Source organism: Pseudorasbora parva, chromosome 13 (genome assembly GCF_024679245.1).
Source record: "Pseudorasbora parva isolate DD20220531a chromosome 13, ASM2467924v1, whole genome shotgun sequence".
Taxonomy (NCBI): Eukaryota; Metazoa; Chordata; class Actinopteri; order Cypriniformes; family Gobionidae; genus Pseudorasbora; species Pseudorasbora parva.
In genome coordinates, this window is record NC_090184.1 from 22,951,737 (window position 1) to 22,970,533 (window position 18,797).

Below are 18,797 nucleotides of genomic sequence, written 5' to 3' on the forward strand. Positions count from 1 at the left end.
TTAGGGTTTATAATATTTTTAAAATGTCTCTTATGCTCACCAAGGATGAATTATTGGATCAAAAATAAGGTACAAACAGTACTATTCTGAAATATTATTACAATTTAAAACAGCACGATTTAGTCCTGTAATGGCAAAGCTGTATTTTAAGCATCATTACTCCAGTCTTCAGTGTCACATGAGTGAATTATCGTACTCAATACAGTGTATGATTGGTTTTTATAATCTTACCAGGCTGTGACAGGAGGTATGGGCTGCCCATTTCTGCTCCATGTCACCAGAGGTGTAGGACTTCCATGAACTTCACATGGAAGGGTGACTTCTGATCCAACCTCAGCTGCCATCTTAACCGTTGTCTGTGACCTATCAGCTCCCACGATTCTTGGTTTACCTATCGAAATGATAGACTCAGTTAGAAAATGACTAATTTGTTTTTGAGTAAATCATCAAAACTACTTTTAAGAACTACTATTCATGAGATTCCTCACTGTTAACACTCAGATGCATCTCTCTGCTGGTGTAGCCCACTGCACTGGCGGCGGTGCAGACATAGACCCCTGCATCTTCCGCCGTGGGACTGGGGATGTACAGACTTCCATCAGCTGCCTCAAGAGGTGCTGATACAGGCCTGTTTGAGGGATCTCGACCCTGGGGAGAGAAGAAGATGAACACCTCGAAATGAGCATGTTGTTCTGAAGGGAAGATTGGAATGCACATCCTGTCCAAAGCCTCTGAAGCGGCTTCTCAGGTTACTAGGAATCGGGCATTCCTCGTGCATATCCCCCATCCCCTTTTTGCTCTAAAACAAGATGGCTTTAGCAGACCTTCTTTCATGTGACCAGAATAGCAATTTACATGCCTCGAGTGGATACTGCGGACAATACACTCCCAATCTATCGTGTTGTGAAACAGCGGTGGAAAACTTAACTTCCCGTGACAGGGGCAAGCGGACGTGAGCTTACATTCATTTAAAAGACAATTGGGAAAGCAATGCATCAAAGACGAAGGGACTGCATCAGCACTTCTCCTGCTTCCATTATGCAAAATTATTCCAGCTAACATTTTGGCACAAAGCAATCCGTTGCAATCTGTCACTGCTGGGACTGTGACACAGCCATTACTGAAAATAATTGACCACAGTAAAGTGATAAGGGTGATGTACCTTGGACCATACAATGGTGGGCTTGGGGATCCCACTTGCTTCGCAGGACAGGGAGATGGGTGTGCCCTCGTTGGCTGTGTAGTGCAGGGGACCAGCCTTGATTTCAGGGGGGGCTGGAAAAGTAGGTCAGAATAGCAGCTGCTCACAAGGCCTTAACAACCAGCGGTTCACAATTAGAGCTTCGCCAAAGATACTTCACTAGGAATCCAGCTTATCGCTTCTAAATATGAAACTCTAATATTAGCACCTATTTTAGCTTTATTAGGGACCAGATGAGTTACTGTAATGCAAACATATTTTTATTAATATGTTTTCCATAAAAAATAAACACATGCTTAAGATGGCATTTGTTTAGACATTAATAAATATAATATACAGTATATGGTTGTAAATGTATGTTCATCTAAACACTGCAAAAAATATATATTTTAATAAGCAGTATTTGTGTATGTTTTTCAATAAAATATGTAAAATAATTATTTTCAGACAACACTGTAAAAAAAAAATTCAGGTCTCCAATCGAAAATGTTCTAGTGACTGATCACATCACACATTTTCAGTTGGCCAAATGGAATTTCTGTGAATTGATAACATTTAATTCACAGAAATTCAATTTGGCCAACTATTTTTTTTTAGATGTGATCAGTCACTAGAACATTTTCAATTGGAGACCTGAATTTTTTTTACAGTGTACCAAATTTTATTAAGCACATATAGTATATATATAGTATATGCTGGAATGTCATGACATTAAGTGTTTCCTCATAATGCTGGTGACGTTCCAACGTAACATCGAATGTGAGCGACTGAAAGGGAACATCTCAGTTACGGATGTACCCAATTATACTCAATTGTAAAAACGTCCTGCCTACTAACCATGAACTTCCACTGTGACGGTAATATTGGCTGATCCTGCTACATTGATAGCAGTACACACGTATGTCCCAGCATCATCAGGTACAGCTCTATCCACATACAGACTCCCATCACTCCTTAGAAAGACTCTTCCGCCAACACGCACCTAGAGACCGGACGATCGAACAATAAAAACATAAGCATGATCACAACGCATTTTCTGGTCATTTCAATTTCACACCTACACTGTGCAAGTTACCTGGTTGCCTTAAATTGACCATGCTTTATTCAAATATGATTAAAATATTTAGTAAGCATATTGCGTAATTGTGTTTTATTTGTAATAATGCAGTGAAACATGCCAAATTCTGCTATTTTCATGATTTATCACAAACAAATGATTTCTGTGATTCAGATACAATAATATTTTGAGTTTCTATTTATTAAACCAATTTCCTTCATTGTATTTCATTGTACTTCATTGTCAACTCAATTTTTGTATTCCAATGAACTCAACATTTTAAGGCAACCAGGTTACTTACTTTTTTAAGTTAAACCCTCTCGTTACTCACTTGTTTTCCATTGTGCGTCCAGACTCTCTCGGGAAGAGGAATCCCATCTAATAACATACAGGGAAGGTTCAAAGGCTGACCGATCATCGCTGTGACAGCAGGTGCACCTTGAACTAATAACGGTGGTTCTGTAAACAAGACAGATAATTACAGTGAGAGTTAATGGTCACAACTCACAATATTTGTGATATTAATGAAGCGAACAAGGCTGGATTTCCCGATAACATCTCTTAGTGCGCTACGAAGACTCTAAAGGTATAACTTAACTAAAGGTATACCATCTATAGGTGTTCCCTGAACTATACCTTAGGAGGCTGCTTAAGGTATACCTTCTTAAGTGCGGCGTTACCAGGTGCTGTCCGTGGTGGCGGGGCTGAATCGGTTTATCAATGGCTCAAAAATCGATTGTTCACTCTATGGCAGAGCTATTTGACTGCGTTATGTGAGAAAGCGGTGTTCTTTATAATAGAAACACTTCAGAGATAGTTGAAAGTGCATTTATAAGGACTTGTGAGATCTTCTTAAATATAATCCAAATTGCACACTAAAATCCAACTGTGGATATTTTATATAATTTCCAACCCGCAACCTCTCATGCCCAAATGTATCATGCATCAATCCACTACACTAACTGGCAGTATGCAATTTATTTTATCATAATATATTTTGTCATAGTCTTCCTTTACTCCACAACCAAGGTTGATTTCACATTATTGGTGTAAATCATCATTTCTGTAATTGGATGACCCACTCAATAAAAGCGTAACATGCAAAACATTTCAGTAACAACTGCTATAGCAGAGAAAAAAGACAGAAAGAGAAGAGCTGCCTGCAGCTTAATTTCGGGGCTGATCCTTGACTAAGTCAGACCAACAAGATCTAAAAAAGCTTTTGAATTTGCTGCCGTGGCAGGCAGCTTCTGACATGGTAGCCAGGGGACTAAAGTTTTCACATATTAAATGGTGCACATACACAAAATGGCTCCGCTGACGGCGCCGTCTTTGATTTAGCACAACTTTTCACTGTAACTCTCTAATAGTTTGACCAAACTCCCCACCACAATCATTCCCTTTAAATAGACTCCATAATGGTTTGCCAGCTGATGTACCATTGGATAATATAATTAAAAAGCTGACAACCATCAGTATAATGGCAATTGTATTCCTTGCATTAAAACATAGACTATAGACAATGTAAAGAAACAATGGTGGCCACTATCGTAATGAACTGTCAGCAGTGTGATAAAGTATAGCTAAGAGTGATCCAGACCAACCGTACGAACAAATGACTTACAGAAGGCTTACTTAAAGGATTAGTTCACTTCAAAAAGAGCATTTCCTGATATTTTACTCACTCCCATCTCATCCAAGGTGTTCGTGTCTTTCTTTCTTCAGTTGAAAAGATATTAAGTTGTTTGAGGAAAACATAAAATGTTTCTCCCCATAGACTTCAATGGCAAGCAAAATGATGAAGGTCCAAATCAATGCATTTTCAAAAGGCTCTTCACGATCTCAGACGAGAAATAGGGTTTTATACAGCGAAACCATCGGTTATATATATATATATATATATATATATATATATATATATATATATATATATATATATATATATATATATATATATATATATACAATTTAGATAAAAAAGTATATACATTTTTAATTTTAATTTTTAATTTTTTTATTGAAAATTTGTTCAGCTCGATAAGAACCTATTCTTCAGCTGAGATTGCACAGAGCCTCTGAAGCCCTTCAAAGTGCTTTAAATCTGCATTGATTTAGACCTTCAACATTTTGGTTGCCATTGAAGTCTATGATGTGGAGAAAAATCCTGAAATGTTTTCCTCAAAAAAACATTTTCTTCCTCTTTTTGACTGAAGAAAGAAAGACATGAATTTGGATAAGATGGGGGTAAGTAAAATATCAGGAAATTTTCATTTTGAAGTGAACTAATCCTTTGACTAAGAACATTTCGGGAAACACGTAACATTAAGGTACAGCTTAAGGTATAACTTAAGAACGACGTAGCGTTAAAAAGGTTTCAGGAAATGCAGCCTAAAACATTTTCATACCTAAGCCAGTAACAGTGACTCTGGCTAGTGCCTTGATAGATCCAAACTGGTTTTTGGCCTCACAAACATAAACGCCTTCATCATCAACCCAAACACCTGGAGGGATCAGAGCAACGCTGATTAGAACATAACACTTTAGAACACTTTTGTAAACATGTCATTTCATACTTTAGTCATTAACTTCATACTTTAGTCATTAACAAATCATTTAGCTTAATCATGGCTTGCTGTTAAAGCAAAGGTTCTTTTGTGTGAAAGAGATGTGATGTCGATAATCAGCTCACATATGGATGTGTTTGTGTGTTTTTGTTTTTGGTAATGGCTTTACTTCATTAATAAGTGTCATCTTGACCTTTGTATCAAAGCCAGAATTAAAAAAAACACTCAGCCAGCAATGTGTCTAGTTTAAGAGTACATACAAATAATAAGCCACAACCTATAAGATTTTACTCCCTCATGTCAATTAATTTAGATAAAGCTGTTTATTTATAACAGAGATGCACAATATATACCATAACCATATCAGTTGTCTTCTGATATTAGAGATTTATCCAGGGATATGTAGCAACCAAAACCAAAATGAATATTTAATCAAAAAATGTAATCATTAATCATTTAACACTCCCTTAAATATATTAACACATATTAGCATTATTAGCATATAACAAACAAAAACATAATTATTATTTTATTTAATATTTTAATAATTTATAATATTATAAAATAATTTACTATATTACATTTAGTTTTGTTCATTTAATAATTTATAATATTAAAAACATTATTATTACATTTAATTATTATTAAATGTTCCCTATTTTACATTTAGGTTACCTCAACATCTAACACTCACTTAATTATTAACACAAATTTAATTTAACAACAAACAGTAGCAATAAAAACTTACATAATATTTAAAAATATATTTGTTCTTACATTTTTATAATGTATATTAAAAACATTATTATAAAAATATAAATTAATAATATAAATTATAAATATAATATAAAATAAATATATTATAAAAATAAAACACTAAAAACATAATTAAAACCAATTCATCTTTATTCTGAGACTTAATAAACATTACATATATGAGTGTTATCAAATTATTATTTAATGTAATAACTTTTGCAAGTCTCAAAATGAATATCAACTGGTTTTAGTTTTTTGTTTTTGTTTTAATGTATGTAAAAAAAATTACTTCTGCCATTTATCAGTCATTTATCAATCTGCCATAACATGAAAATATGTATGCCATTGTTTTGAACAGAATTTTAACATCGGTGCATTCCTAATTTATGAACCCATTTCAAGTTTTCTACCTTATAGTTGATTTAATAAAAATGAATGCTACAGATGATGTTTGAATCTAAAAGTGGTAGGCATCTATAATGATTAATGCATGCTTCATCTGCATGCTTGTTAGAGATATTAACCATTATTTTTATTTTTAATTTTTTTTATTTGTTCAAAACTCTTTTGGACACTTTTGAACTAGAGAGAGAATTTATAGCAATGCTGATTTGATTGTATTTACAACCCAGCAATTAATTCCATTGTGATGACAGTTCTGAGCTCATTTGTGGTTATTCATTCTTGTTTGAGACCCTTACGCACACACATTATATACAGCTTATTTGAAACAATTAAACTGCTGTAATGAATATTGTGCAACACTTTGCATGTGTGAAATTTACATAATAGTCATTTGCACATATTGGTAGCTTTTGAAATAGTTTTAAATAGTAAAAATCAATGTTGCATGATCTCAAGTTTTCAGGCCTATATAAACACACACACTCTCAATGGGCGATAGGAACAGCCCAGCTAACAGGGAATATTCTTAGAACTTTGGCAAATGTTCCGGCGAGGTTCTCTCAAAGTTATGAATAAACATTCTTCCAGTAACAGTAATAGAAAGCTATCTGTCTGTCACTTAGCTGTTGTGTCAAGACTGACACTGGGGGTTGCCCCATACTTCTCTGACGTTATCAGAAAAGGCCAATAAGGCGAGTGGAATTTTCATGCTAGCCACTCTCCCGGACATCAAAAGGTATAAAGGGAGGCTGGCGTGCTCCACACATTCAGGTTTGTTCTTCAGAGCTGAAGTATTGCATTTCTCATGCTAAGAGAAGTGAATCCATTCACCTCCACGCAATGCTGGATCAAAGAGCACATTTCAGTGGTCTTTCTCTTGGGTACACAAATAAGTGCAAGCGGTTCCCCTGGGTGTTTCAGTGTTGGTCTAAAAGAGGCAATTTCCTGGTAAAAAAGAGCAAATTCCTCTGAAAGAGCTAAATGGAGGATCATGTCTTTTTAAAGATGCCGTTCAGTCCGTGTCCTTTTAGGTGTAGTTGATTTCACCCTCCCTTAGACGGCCACGATTGCTGTCTTCAGTGCCTGGGCAAGCATTCGTAGATGGTTCATGCTCTCACTGCGTAAGGCCGTAGAGTCACCATAGCCCCTTCCCATCCTGATACGTCTGGTTACAAGGACGTGATGACGAGCATTGAGGGCTATCTGAGGGTTACAATGAGAGAGTTTCCGCCGGGTGAATCCCTATGGGGCCTCCCATTCCCCAGCATATTTGTGTTTTGAGTTAGGCGGTTCCACCCAGAGGGTGAACTTAATATCTCATTCAGGGCTTTAGAAAAAGATGAGCTGTCAGACGCAGTATCAGAGGGCGGGCTTATGCTTTCCGAGGTGGATGACTCACCTGGGCTTCCACCCTCTGGTGTGATAGCCCAGTCTGAGGCTGATGCTGAGTCTGCAGACAAGGTTGATTAGATGGCCATGAGCATCGGGCTTGAGTGGACTCCTTCGCTGTGCTCACGGTTGGGAGATTAATTCCTAGGGTAAACCCTTAACACAATTCAGCTGGATCTTGCTTTCTTTTTAGTAATGGGATCCTTAATGTCAGTATCGACACAATATCAAAGTGACTAACGGATAGGGAACATCTCAGTTATTGTTGTAACCTTCGTTCCCAGATGGAAGGAATGAGATATGGTGTCCCTCCTTCCACAACTCTGAACTCCACAACTACATTACATTCGGCTGCTCAGCACAAACCTGAATGAGTGGAGCACAAAAGAACGGCACTGAAGTCATTCTTACAAAGGGAGGATGTGTTCGGAGTTTTGCCAACCGGATACGGTGAAAGTTTAATTATCAACTAGCTCCGCTTCACGTTGCTCTGGTTTGTTGAAGCGCTATCCAATTGTTTTCAGAGGGAATTTGAAAGACAACCGTTTATCCCGCTGCTTGGATTGAGCCCTGTCAATTGTGAGTTCCCAGACTTAATATCTTTATGTGGGTCTGGCTTGTCAGGCTAACTTGTTTTCAGATTGTTCAGAGAACATACAAAAGTAACAAAATAAATAAAATAGAATGTTCCCTTAACAGCCGCATAACCAAGAAGAAAAGCGGTTTTAAAAAACATTTTAAAAACTGGATGTTTTGCAAATTCGAAGACCTTTTGGAAATAACATTTTCATAACTTAACATTGGCAAAACATTTCTAGAAATAATTTTTTTTTGCTGCTCAATGCTAATACTATAGCAGCTGTCCAATAAAAACATTATAGCCTATAAACATTTAGAGCTACTTTGTCCATATGCAGCTCCCTGTCCTGCCAGAAGCTCCGGTTCTGGCTCAAGAGGCCTGCGGTTTGACTTTTTACCCCACCCAACCCCTGAAGGGGCCTAGGGTGAGGAGACCATCTCTCAGCCTACTCTCTGAGAGAGGAAGCTCTCAGCTGTACTGTTTCTATTTCCTTTATCGCAGCAGTTGGTTTCAGACCCACCTCCCCAACATGTCAGCACCTAAAATAACATCTTCATTATTCTCCAGTGGGTGGACCACGTTCGTTAGATCCTCGTGTTTGGTATCTGGGAGGGACTGTGCTAGCGGACGACCTCCCTAAACATCTGTTTGAAGATAGATATAGAAACTCACTCTGGATCTGAAGGGCACCAGAAGGCAGTTGAGAGGTGCCGACATGGCCAGATGACTTGCCAAAAATGGGTCGTCCGTCCTGGCGTCTCCATGTCAGAGAAGGTGTGGGGAAACCGCGGGCGATGCATGGTAGAGTAATGTTATCACCCACGCCAGCAGTTACATCCAAGGGAGACTCAGAGAACGTAGGAGCAGCTGCAAAAATAAAGAATAAAAACATAAAAAAGCAAGCCATCAAAACAAAATGCTCCCCTTTTTTGCGATGTATATATATGTTCAAGAATAGCTTTTTCTAGGGAGTGTTCAATTCCTCCGACACTATGTTTTGTAAAGCCGCTTTGAAGTTATTTGAAATATACATAAATTAAGTCTTTTAGTGTAATATTGGGTAGGAAAAATATGCTTTTAATTTAACAAAAGAAAATATGTTTGCTTTAGGCCAACATGTTGTCAATTATATTATGCTTTGTGATTTTCATACACAGTATAAATAAGTCTTTATGTCTAGCCTCATTTATTTTTTAGAAAGGGAGACGTAATCATATTTCGTGTTCCTTAGCATTAGAAAATAGAAAGTGTGAAAACTCCTGAATTAGAGAACAAAGTGAAAAATATGTGGATGGAAAAAAAAAAAGCTTTACAACCAACATTCCACTCAACAAATTTATTTCCAACATATTTTTCTTTTTTCCACACACATTATATGTGGGATAGTAATTACGACCTAAAGCTGAAGAGTGTCATTTATACGATGTTAAAATATTTTCTTCCATTCCAGTTTAATATGAAGAAACAACTTTAAATGCGACATCTTTATCTTGATTCTCCCCAAAACTTTAAATATATTGCTCTGTTTATTTGTGCATTATGACCACATCAACATTGTCTCAACCAACGGTGAGTTTGGGAGCGCGACTTTATTTGTCTGACCAATGGCAAAAAGAGTGAGTGTTCTGGGAACTGCATCATTATTCAATCATAGTTATTTATCTATCATTACTTGTTCAATTACACTTAATGATGCTAGTGGCACATAAATGACACATTTTGCATTTAAGACTGGTTCTATACAAAGTTATGATCCTGTTCTGGATCATTCAAGCATACTGGCCATGAGCTACTGAGAGTCTGAGAATGCTGTCAGGAGCTGTTAAAAATCCTGTTAAAAACACATTTGCAAATATCATGTTGAAACCAAACTGCGCTCTCCAAATTTCACACGCTACAACAGAGCCGGGGAACATTTCCACTTGCGGTTTAGAAGCCCATGAGCTTACGATGTGTTCTGTTAAAAATCAGATAGTTCTGTCCAAGGCTTTTGATTCATGCTATGAACTACATGTGCTTCAAAGTTTTGGAAAAGCAATAGAAATACTGCGACAGTGAGCTCAATAAATAAAAGCCCACATAAAATGAAACCGTTCCGTATAAACTTAGCAGTAATATTTAGATAGCATAAGCATGTAATGCAGCTGAGGTCTTGTTCTCACCTCCCACCTGTACTGTGACCACAGCAGAGGCGGACCCGGCAATGTTCGAGGCCACGCAGGTATACTCTCCAGAATCCAGTTCCTGAACCCCGTGGATCCGCAGCGTTCCTCGATGGACATCCTGCTCCGCAAATGGAACTGTTCCCAGATCCAGATCCCCTGAAGACGAATGGTGCAAGAATCAAAGAAAACATACAACGTTGCTGTAACAACCCACTACACTTAATGCAATATACTAAACAGACTTTACAACTCAGAAAATGAAGAACATGAAGAAATAATAACATATGGTATGTTGTATTTTGATGGTGAATCTGTTAAACATTGAATGTGGTTAAAGTTTGACACATTTCCATCAGTCAGCACATTATTGCTATTAAATGTTATTTTGTCAGCTACATTATTATGACAGATTAGTTAGAAAATCATTTAAAAAAAGTAATAAATATTTGATTTTCATCAAAAAACAACAACAGCCGTGTAAAAAGAGGAGAGGTGTCTTGAAGGCCCAGGTATTATCCTTAGGGGCAGTGTTTACCTTTTTGCCATTTTACTAAGGGAAGAGGAGTACCAGAGGTCCGACATTCTAGAATGGCATCTTCACCAGCAACGACCATCACCACCGGCTGTACTACTGAGATGTTCGGAGACTCTGAGACAACAACAAGAGAGAGAGGAATTAAACCTAGCATTGTGTGCTGTACTGTATGCCATTTTTTTATTTTGAAAGTATTTTTACTTTCTACTCAAGTACATTTTTAAGTCTATATTTTATCAGTTATTTTCTTTAGACAACTTTTACTTCACTGCATTCCAAAACATAATAATGTCATACTTTTTACTGCACTACATTTCATAAATAAAAGTTGTTGTTTTCTTAACGTTAATACTTAATTACACTAAACATTTGTACTTTCTTACTTGTACTCAAGTAAAACTTTGAATACTTTTACTTGAGTAAAAGTATACAATACTACATTTTTAATGTAATTAAGTATTAAATGATATTCAGTATGAAATTTATTGCTGTAAAAAGTACAATATTATGTTTTGGAATGTTGTGAAGTAAAAGTTTTCCAAAGAAGAACAATGATAAAGTACATATACTTGAAAAACATAATTACTTGGAAAGTTCAAATACTTCAATACTGTCCGCCTCTGATTACCACACATAAACTGTCCATACTACCTAACAGATATCATTTAAATCTCTGCTTATGTTCAGAATTTCAGAATTTCTTTACTAAAAGTGCATAGTATGCTTAAAATATTACGGTAAGTGAAACTTATATGGATATCCAAACATATTTTGTGGTAAGACTTTAGTTCAGGGTCCAATTTTCATTAACTAGTTGCTTATTAGCATGCATATTACTAGGATATTTGCTGTTTAATAGTACTTATAAAGCACATATTAATGCCTTATTATGCATCCCTAATCATACCCAATACCTAAAGGTATCCTTATTAACTATTAATAAGCCGTAATTATGAGTTTATTGAGGCAAAAGCTGTAGTTAATAGTTAATAGTGAGAATTGGATTCTAATCTAAAGTATGACCCATTTGGTATTTTTTAATTTGTGTTGAAAAATGTCTAAAAGTGGGGCAGTCTGACCAAATAATAAAGCAAGAAAAATATGTACGCGTGTACGCGTATGAGTCAAAAGAAGTATACTTTGCAAGGCTGTGCACTTGACTGTGCATTTGACTGATAATTATACTGGTAAGTATAATGAAGTAAACTTTCGGCTTAATATTTTTATTCCGAAAAGATGCATTTAAAGGGGTCATATAATGGTACATGCACTTTTACAAGTTGATTATACAGCAATGTGTGTTGGTAGTGACTGTACACAACCATCCTATAATGATAAAAATCCATTAAGTGTATTTTTTAATCTCCTTATATGTTTTCACCTATTGGAAATCAAGCCGTTCGATGTGACGTCACACGATCGGACACCCCTCCCACGACTGTTGATTGACAGCAGCGTTTCAGCTCAGACCCGCCCTGAGCGAGCTCAAGCTGTCCGCCATTGTGGATATGTGGGAGCAGAATGGCGTCTAAGCGATTGTGGTGTTCTGTTCTTGGGTGTAATAATGAACACAGCAGTCATTTTGTTGTTGATATATCTGATATATCGAAATTGATACGGTTGAACTTGCACAGATGTGTCCTGAGAGACTTTCATTGTCAAACTTTCTCCTGTTGTCTAAGCAACGCTTCTCACTCAAAGCCCCCACAGAACACAGGGGCGGGGTGAGCAAAGCTCATTAGCATTAAAAGGCACATGCACAGAAACGGCTTGCGGAAAACAGAGCTGTTTTTCACCAGGTTAAATGAGTGATTTCTTAGAATACTGAATACTAAAAAATGCTGTTCTTATGAACTCTCTATTACTTTTCCTGAAAAAATATTTAGAACAGTTTCCAAAAAAAAAAAAAAAAAAAAATTAAGCATCACATTTCCAACACTGATAATAATAATAAGTGTTTCTTGAGCACCAATTAGATTTTTGAAGGATCATCTGACAGTGAAGACTAGAGTAATGGCTGCTAAAAATTCAGCTTTGCCAACACAGGAATCGAGTTGAATATGCAGTTAGTTTTAACTGTGACATTCTGAGGCTTGACAAAATTCCACAGAAAGAATTGAGTGCCAAGCTGTTTAACAGAAGTAGCAATATAACGTTTTAGTGTATTGTATTTGATATACCTGCCAACACCTGTAATCTCATTTCATTTTAATGCATGCTGTCGTGTCACTATAAAAGTTATTGTCAGTTATATATTCAATCTCTAACTCAAAATGACAACATTTTATAAGACTGATTTACTATGTACAATCCTTTCGTTCTCCAGCACCTGCATAACTGACGGTAACAGACTGAGAGGCAGAGCCAGCCTCATTGTTGGCCAGGCACGTATAGTTCCCTGCATCCTCAGGGACGGCTCCTCTGATTGTCAGCATGCCAGATTCAGAGATGCTCATTCTGAAAGCACAGCCAATGTTATATTAACGAAAAACTGCTGATGTAATGATTATATTACAGACCATTGTGTTTAACACTTTTCAAACTGAACAGTGTTTTATTTCCATCAAACTGACTTCTGACTGATGACATCATCGATGCCAGATTTATTCTGATATCTTGACCAAATCTCAGACTGTTAATGGTTTGCAGTCAGTTTATTCAAACTGAAATTAAATATAAATGATCCATTTTAGGAAAGTAGATAAAAATAACCATCTCAAACAGTGTGGGTAGATGTACAGTGAGAGGAGGGAGGAGGAGCTGGTTGACTACCGATGGTGGTTGAACAGAAAGATGTTGCCATGGCTCCATAAAACCTTTGGAGGAGGGGATCCAGATGCCGAACAGGAGATGTGGACTTCTGCACCCAGAGAGAAGCTTTGTGTCTGAGGGGAGACAACCACAGATGGGGCCTCTGTAAAGGAAACAGAAATAAACTGTGAATCATTCCGTACTTAAAGGGATATTTAGTCCAAAAATGAACATTCTGTCATTATTTACCCACGCACATGTCATTCCAAATCAAACCCATTTGCTGTTTTTTTTTTCATGGAACAGAAAAGAAGAATGTTTAAATAATCTTTATATTACTTTCTGTAACAGTTCAAAGTATGATACATGATGTAAACCATTCAGAATTAATTATTTTAATACATAACTAAAAAAAGAAAAATGATCGACAGATCTATCAAAAAGCCTCAAGCTGATGGCTGGACAGATGGACGGACGGATAGATGGATGGATGACAAATAGACAGATAGAGAATGAATGGACGGACGGACGGACGGACGGACACAGAAAGAGAGACAGGCAGACAGACAGACAGCTAGACATATAGATAGATAAATAGATAGATAGATAGATAGATAGATAGATAGATAGATAGATAGATAGATAGATAGATAGATAGATAGATAGATAGATAGATAGATAGATAGATAGATAGATAGATAGATAGATAGATAGATAGATAGATAGATAGATAGATAGATAGATAGATAGATAGATAGATAGATAGATAGATAGATAGATAGATAGATAGATAGATAGATAGATAGATAGATAGATAGATAGATAGATAGATAGATAGATAGATAGATAGATAGATAGATAGATAGATATTATTATTAGTATTCAAAAGAAAAAAATATCAGAAAACAGGTTTGGAATGGCATGAGGTAATAAGTATATAATTTTTAGTGAAATATTCCTACACATAACTTGGCACCAAACCTTTCAGACTGCAGACATTGCAAAATGGATAATGAAAACTCAACACATGCAATATAATGGTATAATAACGGTTGAAGTCTAACTGTGCATGTTGAAAGTTGCTCATAGTAAGATACACTTCATCGATTTGTTCGGTTATTTGTCTCCAGAAGGAACTGCCAATCTAATATCACATTAATCTTGCTTATTCAAAACATGCAGGGCTCAATCTTGCTGGCTGTGTAGAACTTGTCCTTCTGTGGTTTGGAGGGTTGTAATGGAAAACACATGACGGTAGGACTCATGAGGCTGCAGGAACTGAGTGTTTGACCAGGTGCTGCAGAATACCTAGGACCACCAGCCATACGACGGCCTGACTCTCTCCATGGGCGTTTGTGGCTCTGCACTGGTACGGTCCAGCGTCCTGGGTGCGAACCCAGTTGATCTCCAGAGAGGAATTGGCCAGTACCCTCACCCTTCCTGAGTGGGATGATAAAGCACCACCAGCCCGATACCAGGTCAGATTATGCCGCACAGAGCCTTGGACCTGGCAGGACAGCACTGCCACTGTACCCGGGGATGAAGTCACATTCACAGGAGGATGCAGAACCGGAGGGGGCTCTGCATTAAAAGAAACCATGATGACATGCTTTAAAAGAGATATTAAAATACAATGTATGTGAGGCAACAAATCTCTGTTTAATGTTATCATAGTAGTCAAAAACAAGACTTTTGGCTGCGACTTACTATTCCATTGCAAAAAGCTTTTCTCATTTCCAATTTCCTTCAATTCTGGAGATTACACCCTCTTTAGCAAGCTGAAGCCTTGTTTATACTTTCACATGACTCTCTGCAGACTGCGCTCAGTTCACAATGCTCAAGAGGCATTTATACTTGACATGTTCCACATTGAACTACAACAGAAGGTAGTGTGCAGAAAATATGTGCTTAACCAGCAAGAGACAGCTGTTAAAATAGTATTTTTACATTATTTTTTACATTAACATATACATATATTTTATAATTTAATATTTTTTAAATATATTTAATTTTCCACATATATATTTAACATATTTTAAAATAATATTTCATTTCAAATTAATATTTAACATATTACATACATTTATTCATTTAAAATAATAAAGTTATTTTTAATATTATTTCACATATTTAATATTTCACATACATGTATTTATTTATTTTAATAAAAATTTTATTCAAACGATTTCCTTTTTTTACATGATTACATAAAACAAATCACATATAAAACAGCTGCATTTAGCTGTAACCTCAATAAAAATAATAAAAATATTTATATTTGTTTCACTTTTATTTATTGTATAAAATGGAGGTAGACAAATGCAAATCTTTTTACCTAATACATTTAAATCAAGATATATACACTATATTATATATTTCTGAAAACTTACACAAACTAAGGTGGTTCTAAATGTCATGTTTAAAATATAAATATTTATAATATTTTAGATTTTTTTTTTTATTAAATTAATAAAATAAATATTTATCTTTAAATATAAATGTTTAAATATTTTACTGGAAAACACGATTATTAAAAAGAAGATTTTTTATTTATTTTTTTTGTACTCCATGATGGCACTTTTGGCACATTCGTCCTCGTGCTTGTGCAGTATAAACCAGGTTTGAGCATATATATTTTTTTTTTAAGTTCGCAAAGTGTGTGTATCTATGCAATACCTCTAACAGTGAGTTGCGTGAGAGCTCGTCCCATGCCTGCAGTGCTCTGGGCCACACATTCATATGCTCCCTCATCATTGCCTGACGCATGTGGAATTTCCCATAATGCTTTAACTGAAGACCTTTAATTACACACAAAAAAATCGCAGGTTTAAGTGATGAGTCCAAAAAGTGCAGCCTTTGATTACAAACATGTATTTAGCCTACTCAGAAATTCACTTTATGCATAACAGTGAGGTAAAGAATGGAAAGTATTACTGAAAATATAGTGTTACAGATTACAAATTATATGAACATATTTAAGCACACACAGATGGTAGCAGGTGAAAGGAAGGAAGAAAAAAGATAGTCTGATGTCAGAACAAATAGCTTGCACAGAATACCTTTTACTATAAGTCACAATTATTTCATGTTTAAAAAGTAATTCAAAACAGAGTGCCCATTAGTGGAAAAAAAAAAATCTTTCATTTTTCATGATGACTTTCGTTTGTGCAATACACACAACTCTTGCTGTTCATATTCATTCCAAGATTGATACGTCACTGAAAGCTCACAAATCCTTATTGGGTTAGGTTTGATTTTCGACTGTAAATGAATGCCCCGTGTCAGCACACTGTATCAAACGGAGCAAAAAAAACTGTCCAGCAGATGTTCACTTTAACATCTGCTTCATTATGCTTACTTAAGGCCATATCACAAGAGAGAATGCCTGCAAAAGTGTTTGTACATGTTTGGAATTAGAGAGATAGTGAAATAGCAAGAGCAGAAGAAATACATGGGAATGTGTGGGATACGAACAGTGCCATTTTCCAACTTCAAGAGTGACTTTTTTCCTTTTAAAACAAATGGTCTGAAAGGAGCCTAGCATTTAAAAAATGTCAACCCAGGATATCACACTACATTTTACAACAGCTGGAACTAGTCTAAATACAATTAAAGAAAAAAAATACAGTTTAAATGTGTTATTTTGTTATTTTCCAGAAATAATTACCAATGCTTTACTACAGCAAATATCAGTTTAACATATTATTATGGCATTGCTGTATGATTTGTATTGCTAGCTCAATGTAACTCCTCCTGTTCAAACCGCTCGCTCCAAGTGGGACTCAAACCCTGGTCCGCCTGCATAAATGTCGGACGCTCTAACAAGGAGGCTAAAGGCTGCAACCTCTAGTGTCAGTCACAGAGCATCTCTTAAGGTTTACTCGCACAGCAACTACTAGCTGGCCTCCATTACACCAGGAATATCAAGACCTCTGAGATTGGCCAAGCCAAGGACAAACAGAGATTTGATGTGCTTAAAACTAGCTACTTTTTATGCTAGGTTAATATTGTATAATAGTCAAAAAAGGAAGTACAAAAGAAACTGACACAGATTGGACAGAAATAAAAAAAGATAATATTTGAGAAGAGCCTCACTCATAGGTTCTTTCCTCTCCAATTGTTCTTCCGCCTTTGGTGAATCTCAGTTTATAGGGCAGGTCACTCTCCACAGAGCAGTCAATCGTAGCAGGTTGCATGTAGAACCCTCTTATCACAGTGGGCATACTCACCAGTGGAGGCTCTGTAAGGTGAGAGGAGGTTAAAGGTTAAACTGGATCATCACAGCTGGGTTAACAACAACCCCTAACATAAACAATGTCATCTTAAGAAACAAAACTAAAAGAAACTAAATTAAAAGAAACTAAAAAGAAACTAAATTAAATGGGGAAAAAAAGTGTTTATACAGTTTAAACTGTTTAAATTTCAAACTGATTTAATGATACTAAAGGGTTAGTTCACCCAAAATTGAAATTGATGTCATTAATGACTCACCCTAATGTCGTTCCACACCCGTAAGACCTCCGTTCATCTTCGGAACACAGTTTAAGATATCTTATATTTTAGCCAATGTCACGTGATTTCAGCAGTTTGGATCGCGTGTCAAACTGTCAAACTGCTGAAATCACGTGACATTGGCATTCCGAATCATTGATCGATTCACTGATTCATGGCTGTTTGAATCTTTATTTGAGGTTTGAAAACAAATGTGGAAGAGGAGACAATGCTGAATAAAGTCGTAGTTTTTGTTATTTTTGGACCAAAATGTTTTTAGATGCTTCAAGAGATTCTAATCAACCAACTGATGATACATATGGATTACTTTGATGAGCTTTCTGGACATGGACAGTAAAGTGTGCATAGACTGCAAATGCTCTCGGACTAAAATATAAAATATCTTAAACTGTGTTCTGAAAAAGAACTGAGGGTCTTACGGGTGTGGAATGACATTAGGGTGAGTCATTAATGACATCAATTTCATTTTTAGGTGAACGAACCCTTTAAATACAAACAAAATTAAACTAAACTAAACTAAAAGACTAAAAACATGGGATGTTGAGAGAGACTCACCTGGGATGATGTTGGTATATGACACACTAGACAGTCTCTGAAAGTTGTAGCCTTCTCCGTCATTTCCAGACACTTTGAGGAAGAAGCTCTGAGACGGTGTTCGAAACTGCGGGATGCTCCAAATACCTGCATCGCCCCCATCGCCAGGCAAAGGCACAGGAATGGTACGTAACGAGCGCCCACCTAAAGATACCAACTCCATATTGGTAACCAGACCGGGAGGCTTCAGACCTGAACACTTCAGAATCACATGAGCTGGAACACCTGGAGGAAAATTGGATATTTATCTATAATTCTTAATACAGTTCAGGGCAAGTGCAGCCATGA

General features: G+C 36.3%; 1 protein-coding gene across 1 annotated transcript in view; it reads right to left on the minus strand.

The window, feature by feature from the left end:
* Nucleotides 1-18,797, minus strand: part of hmcn2 (hemicentin 2) — a 117,316-nt gene that overhangs the window by 81,227 nt on the left and 17,292 nt on the right. Inside the window, exons 8-22 of the mRNA XM_067413505.1 lie at nt 18,471-18,734; nt 17,499-17,643; nt 16,080-16,201; nt 14,712-14,984; nt 13,425-13,566; nt 12,982-13,109; nt 10,653-10,766; nt 10,115-10,273; nt 8,625-8,819; nt 4,664-4,759; nt 2,590-2,717; nt 2,039-2,183; nt 1,163-1,275; nt 489-648; nt 232-391 (exon numbers count right to left, since the gene is read on the minus strand). Of these exons, the coding sequence (XP_067269606.1) occupies nt 232-391; nt 489-648; nt 1,163-1,275; nt 2,039-2,183; nt 2,590-2,717; nt 4,664-4,759; nt 8,625-8,819; nt 10,115-10,273; nt 10,653-10,766; nt 12,982-13,109; nt 13,425-13,566; nt 14,712-14,984; nt 16,080-16,201; nt 17,499-17,643; nt 18,471-18,734 (2,344 nt within the window). The remainder of the gene's footprint in view (nt 1-231; nt 392-488; nt 649-1,162; nt 1,276-2,038; nt 2,184-2,589; nt 2,718-4,663; nt 4,760-8,624; nt 8,820-10,114; nt 10,274-10,652; nt 10,767-12,981; nt 13,110-13,424; nt 13,567-14,711; nt 14,985-16,079; nt 16,202-17,498; nt 17,644-18,470; nt 18,735-18,797) is intronic.